The sequence below is a fragment of the Medicago sativa genome, chromosome 6 (genome assembly GCF_051527215.1).
Source record: "Medicago sativa cultivar Bolivia chromosome 6, Bolivia_mono, whole genome shotgun sequence".
Taxonomy (NCBI): Eukaryota; Viridiplantae; Streptophyta; class Magnoliopsida; order Fabales; family Fabaceae; genus Medicago; species Medicago sativa.
In genome coordinates, this window is record NC_140754.1 from 84,840,351 (window position 1) to 84,847,263 (window position 6,913).

The 6,913-nt window shown below is 34.6% G+C and overlaps 1 protein-coding gene across 1 annotated transcript; it reads right to left on the reverse strand.

Annotated features, from left to right (window-relative positions):
- Positions 1–339: 339 nt before the first annotated feature.
- LOC146917581 (putative metal-nicotianamine transporter YSL7) lies at positions 340–6,039 on the reverse strand. Its single transcript, XM_085719403.1, has 6 exons — positions 5,551–6,039; positions 3,237–3,391; positions 2,474–2,571; positions 2,234–2,368; positions 1,857–2,046; positions 340–1,648 (listed from the first exon to the last, which is right to left on the reverse strand). The coding sequence occupies exons 1-6, from the start codon at positions 5,993–5,995 to the stop codon at positions 545–547; spliced, it is 2,127 nt and encodes a 708-aa protein (XP_085575529.1). The 5' UTR covers positions 5,996–6,039; the 3' UTR covers positions 340–544.
- Positions 6,040–6,913: the final 874 nt, after the last annotated feature.

Genomic DNA, 6,913 nt, shown 5'->3' on the forward strand with positions numbered 1-6,913 from the left:
GTAGAGAAATAGTGAAGGAGAGGATCCAAACCCGTATAACATACATAATACTTTTCCTTTGAAATATAATAAAGTTCTTGAGATACCACTAAGGTATATTCAGTACATTAAAAAGTTCCCCAAGTGATTAATGACTTTCAACATATTGATCGGAAGAACCCGAGTTCCAACCTGGATGGAACAATTATTGTTTAGACTTTATTCACCTCCAGACGGAACATCCTATTACCAAATTCTCATTCCCTTGAATCGGAGGGTTAAGACCTAAAACAAAGTGCATTGAAAATTTGGTGTTCAGAGGAATCATATTTGAAATAAAGATGTTTTAGGAACCCCAAATGACAATCAAATCATGCAAACATATTTTCTTTCTAATATCTCTGATATAACATTCATCCAACAAAAACAATACTTTTTCTTTTCTGTGATCTATTCAACTATATGACTACTGAAAGTTTAGAATTGCAAACTTAAAGTATAATTTGACAGATTTACAATGCATCAACAAGCTTTCAAACTTTCACAAGATACCAAGCCTAATTAATTAATTTCCTAAGAAAGTATCAACCCTATCATTTGTGGACCTTGACAAGAACTTCATGCAAATAGGAGGCTTAACTCCAAAAAGAGCAAGTATTGAAGCAGGAAGAGTCCATATTCCATCACCACATATCAAACCAGAAGCAACAGCAGGTGCAAAAGCATCAGCCTTAGCCTTGTCAACCTTTTCCCAAACAAACAATATCAAACTTCCAACACACATGTCAATGGCAAAATAAGGTCCTAAATAGAAAGGTATTGCCATAGCCATTGGAAGTGGAATGAATCTCCCTACCTTACCAACCGAATCCTTAATCAAGTTTACCACAATCGCCGCGCCAAAGAATATATAGCAAAGCAAGAGGCAGTTATCCGGTAAAGAACCGAATCCTTGTACTCCAAGTATTGCCATGTTGCGGTACACAATTGCGTAGGGCGCAGGGTATTGACTTTTATGTGTTCCTAGGTCAGGAAATGCTTTGTAGAAAATCCAAAAGACACAAGGTGAAATTATACATCCCATTGTTGTTCCGATTATTTGGCTCACAAACATGGATCGTGGTGAAGCCAGGGTAAGGTAGCCGGTTTTGAAATCTTGCATAAGATCAGAAGCTGTCGCAACGATGTTCATCATGACTCCGCAGGCTGCAAGACTAGCAAGAACTCCACCATGTGATGCACCAGCCCACGCTCCGATTGAGAAAATGGCTAGTTTTCCATAGGTTGATGCTAGGGACCAATCTGTTAGTCCACAACCATAGGCATTGCAAAATGCTAAGGTTGGAGCAATCAGGTATATAACAAGTATGTAATACCATTTTAGTTGAGGGAAGATGTGCGGCAATGTGGCTGTAGAGATTGCCGCAATAGCAACATATCCACTAATTGCAAACCATGTAGGAATCTGATCTTTAAGAAAGAGTTGTTTCCGGCGCTGATCATCGTAAGATAACTCAGGACTCGAGGGAGAGTCTTGATCCGCAACAGGTAGAGCATCTGCCCTTCGTTTGTCCCGGAGTTGACTATACAAACCCAATAAGGTATGAGTTAGCACCTTAACAAAGTTGTATAGACCATCTCCAAGGATCATGGCTATGGCTATAAATACCTGCAGAACTCAATGGTGTAAGGTGAAGCAAATTAAAGGGTAGACCTTAAAAAAGTACGATTAATTACATTCAGTGGATGGTTAATGAACATATCAACTATCAAAGATGTCGCAACTTATTAACCATCCACCGAATACAGTCAAGCACGATTTTCATGTGTTCAAATATGCAGTAGAGGTGCTTAATTGCTTTGCATATGAAACTTACCCTGTAACCTTGAATTCCTTGAAGGTTGCTAGGACCAAGGCCTTTTTTGTACCAATGACCCTCTCTGGTTTCTATGAGAGGCCACATTACTCCCCAAGAAAGAACTCCTCCAAGGAGAACTGATATATTAATGATATATGGACAAATCATTCCCACACCAATATAAAGTGTAGAAAAATCAAAATAAAACCTACAAATAAATAAATTTAGATTAATACCCCAAATTATAATGAGACAAATAGTTTAAACGAAGGGTAGAATTGAAAGAAAAATGTCACACGAAAAGTTGATATTCCATTTCTATATAAGTATAGATTATGCAGAATTTCATCTCAAGATGAATAAGTTTGATTGAAAATGGAAATGTGACAACATACTTGTTCTCATATGCTTTGAGTCCTAATGAAGGGAAGGCTTGAAATCCACACCCATCAGCAGCTGTATAGAACCATTGAAAGAAACCCCATAAGAAACTAAAACTGAAGAATTTTCCCAACAATTTCACTTGCTTCCTGGAAAAGTAGACAAGGAAAAAAAAAAAACAATTAAGTTAATTGAAAAGTCTAAAATATCATGAAGTTACTTATAGTAAACTTTGAGTATGGTACAGTGGTTACTTTGCTAGTTTGGCTCCTTGAGGAGTGTGGAAACTGTTGATGAGATGAGCAGTTGCAGTACCGCTTGGATATGTTAATTTGAAGTCAATAACCATTATCTACATACATTAACATAGGCAAAATTTAATCAAGGTTACTGATAGTAATTACAAAAGAGATTATGAAGCATCGACACATACACGAATACGGCACTAATACTAAAATGTCAACACTAGAATAATTTGAAAAAATGGAAGTAATTTCATATAGGATTTGGATCATCAGCAATCAGCCATCCACATAGTCACGTTGTTAGTACATTGGTGGTCGTTGGATCGATACCAGATGGTACAGATTTCAAGCTTGGTTTTTCAGTTTCAAAATCTGCATTGAAATCAACCAAGTAATTGGACTCAAGTGGTTAATGAGCTCCACCAATGACCGGAGGGTTAACACTTGCAAAAAATCTGCATTGAAATCTAAACTGTTTGATCTTGATCCCACGGTTACCGTTGTGCTGACTGCATGACTATGTGGGATTACTGACTGCAGGCAATCCAAATCCAATAATCACATGTGTCGGTGTCACACGTCATTGTCTGAAAGCAATACGTGTTGGACACCAGACGCGCATTCAATCGGAAATGTCGGTGATAGTAACTTAAGAATCAGTTTTGCAATGCATTTTCCAAGATTGAAGAAAAAGGGCTAAAAAAAAATTTATTAGGAAAAAGTAAAATACTAACAAACAATGCAGAATCAATGTTTCAAGAATATTTTATACCTTTCTAAGAGGCACAACTGAGAAGAGTCCCAAAAAGCTAACAACAAAGAGAAAAGCAATTATCCATCCCAACTTTGGATCCTTAAAATCACTAGTGTCTGAGGATTGATTGGCTACATGTTCACTCATACCAAATAGGTAACTTCCAAATCCTCCTGTTCATACAAGTGAATCACAATTAATTTCATCAAATTAGGACAATGATGAGATCAACAAAAAATAAATGTTTCTAGATTATTACAAGATTAAGTTTCCTTTCACATGTATAACATCAAAATCTCATTCTAGAGTTTTTGTTTGTTCTTGAATCCTATATTTTTAATAACTATGATCAATGTTGTCAATCGCGGATTGAGGAAAATAGCGCTTATTCGAATTCCGCTATACTAGAGTGCTATTGCACTGCTAAGCCATTATTTGACAGTACTTAGGAAAGAACAGCGATCTGTTCAAATTCTGCTACACTATAACGATATTGCGTACTAGTGTGTTATTGCACCACTATAGCCATTATTTGACAATACTTTGTACTACAAAGCATGTAGCGAAACAATGGCCAAATTCTGCTACCCTAGATTGATATTGCGTCGCTATAGCCGCTATTTGACAACACTGACTATGGCATAACATTTAAACCAGATTAAACAGTTTGTAATACTTCATTCCAAGATATTTTTTCCTGTTCAAAGCTCCACAGGATTTATTTTCAGTGGAAATGGAAACAAATTCCCTCATAAGGCAACCGGGGCAGATATGTGATACCAAGCCACCTACCCTGCCGGGTCCTCCTCCTCAAGATGATTACAGCAACACCCTCATTAATATATATTGCTATGTAGGGCTATGAGGGGGAGCCTCACTAGGTTGGGTCAAGACATTGGGTTTAGGAGTCTTATCACTTATATGTTTGTGGTCACCGCCGAGATACGTAGAGAAGAAAAAATCGTTGTGGCGGTGACAGAAGTAGAGAAGTACTCCCGCCCCAGCTGTGTCACGTTGACATCTCTATACACATGTCAAACTATTTTTTTTAAGTCAAATTAGTCCACCAAAATTGGCACCACGGAGAATCGAACTAAGACCTAAAGAGGAGCGGAGCACACTGTCCAAGGTCCCAAGCAAGCCAACACAACCGGATCAACCCAAATGGGTTACATCATACATGCCAAACTATTAATTACAAATAAAGAGTAGTTTTAATTATTAGTGGCTCCAAAGGTAGTATAATTTGACTTCTACGCTTCCTTCTACTCCTATCATATTCAGAAAAATTAAATACTGTCCAAATTGGACTAATAAATACAGCCACATAAATTTTCAAAGTTCTTGGTATAAGCTGAACCATGGAAAATATAGAAAAATCTGTATTTTTCAAAGTATGGACAAAATTGATGACTTTGAAGCATCTTTTTCCTGTTTCTATTCCAAGGTTCATATATTCCAGACAGTGAAATAATGATAACAAAAGATTGTGACTGTTTACAATAACACAATCATTAACCACAGTAGTACATATTTGACTAGCTGGATAAATAAAATAAATTAACCAAGTTCTTATAGTGTAAATACTTATCATAGAAGTGCTTATGTATAAGCTATTTCTATAACAAAAGATAAACTATTCATATAACCTATTAACTGTTTTCATAAGATCTATGAAACAGTCTTACAAGTACTTACGACACTAAATAAGTTCAAATAAGCCAATCCAAACATGCCCTAATTTTCTTTGAAGAATTAGATTAAAATAGCCAAGTTCAACACTAAACCCCTCTTATCTCAAATACTTATCTCCAACAAATTAGGATACTGTAGAACTTAAAAAAACTCAGCCGAAAATCTTGACTATTCCTTATCATTTTCAAAATTACTATCAAAATTAATCACAGACTAAACCAAGTGATTAAATTCAAGTGATTAATAATCTTCAGTTACCGATAAATACTTCGAGACAACCCGAGTTCTAATCCTGACAGAAACAATCATTGACCAGACTTTACTTACGGTCAAAATCCAGAATACAACAGTTCTTTTCTCATAAAACAGGAGGATTAAGAAGAAAAAAAAAATCACAATTCAATTTTCAACACAGAAACTCAAACAAGTGTCACAAAATCACAATAACAACTAAAAAAACATTACATAATCAAATCATAGTAATAAGGACAGATTCATAAATAAATACAAAGAGTGAAAATAAAAAAAAAAAAATGCTTATCATGGTAAAAAAAAACATTACATATATCATGATATCATAGTAAAAAGGAGAGATTCATATTCATAAATTGAAGAAAGTAAGAAGAAGAAAATTTACCACTAAAAGCAATTCCAGAAGAAGCAACAACACAAGTCTGAATAACAGTATTCTCTTGTCTAGTAAAAGGTTGTTTCAACATATCAGATTTTTCCAAGAACTTAGTCCAAGTTTTGACAAAGAAAAATCCCAAAAGACCAGCAGAGACATTAAGTGAAGGTATAATACCAGTAGTAAGATTAAGTTTCATAACAATGAAACTAAAAAGTACACTAAGAAAAAAGCTAACTACAAAAGCTCTTATAGTTAACTGATTCCTCCATGATGGTACTAATAAGTGCTTAAACACTTTCTCTATAGAAGCTTCTTCTTCTTTCAACAACCTTGTACTAGAACCTCTTTGTTGTGACAATTTATGTTCATCATCAACATGTTGATGATGATGTTGTTCCAACTCAAAACCATTGTCAACTACCCTATCTTCATGCTCATTATTATGTGCCATGTCTTTAGATCCTTAAGATTTGGTTCGGATACTCCAAGGATTATGAAATGAAACTTTTGTTTATATAATATATATAGTATAGTTGTACTTTGGCTACTTTGGTTAATGTTGATGTTTACCTTTGTTTCCAAGGGGATGTTGAAATATTGTATAGTTTATTAATTTAATTATTTCATTAGGTTAGTCTTGATTGTAGTGTATACGGCGATATAACAACAAATTATATGAAATAATTAAATTATTTCTAATTAAATTATTTCATTAGCTTATGAATTTTATTAATTATATGAATCATAGAAAATCATATGATTTTCTATTAATTATCGCAAAAATAATAGAAAATCATCTATCCCGCGCGAATCGGTTTTTCACCGCAGTATCCCAGATGTATCTTAAACGTATCAGACAACTGTTATTTTAAAATTTAAAATTTAATTGCCGAATACTCCCCGATACTGTTGAGGAGTCCGAGGAGCACCAAGAGCGACAATGGACTAAATGTCCATGACCACCAAGAGACTTATACACCATATCTCCACCCAAAACCTTAAGGCATCAAGTATATGAGTCTCCTCTCTTATATATCTAAAGTTTCCTCTATTTCTAGTCGATGTGGGATATACTCACTCACACTTGATTTTCCAACAGATACATATCGGGGCGTATCGAACTTATATCGATGTAGGATACATATCAGATACCGATACATCATCTATTTTGAAGTATCTGGACTTCAGAGAATAGAATATATCCCATGATTTTATTTAAGTATATAAAAATAATTTTAATCATTTTATTTTGATATTAATATATTATTTAGAACATAATTAGCAATATTGACATTAATCCTAACTATTTATAAGTCAAATAATGATGATTTATCATTGATTGGTACTTCAGTCTTTATACTAAATGTGG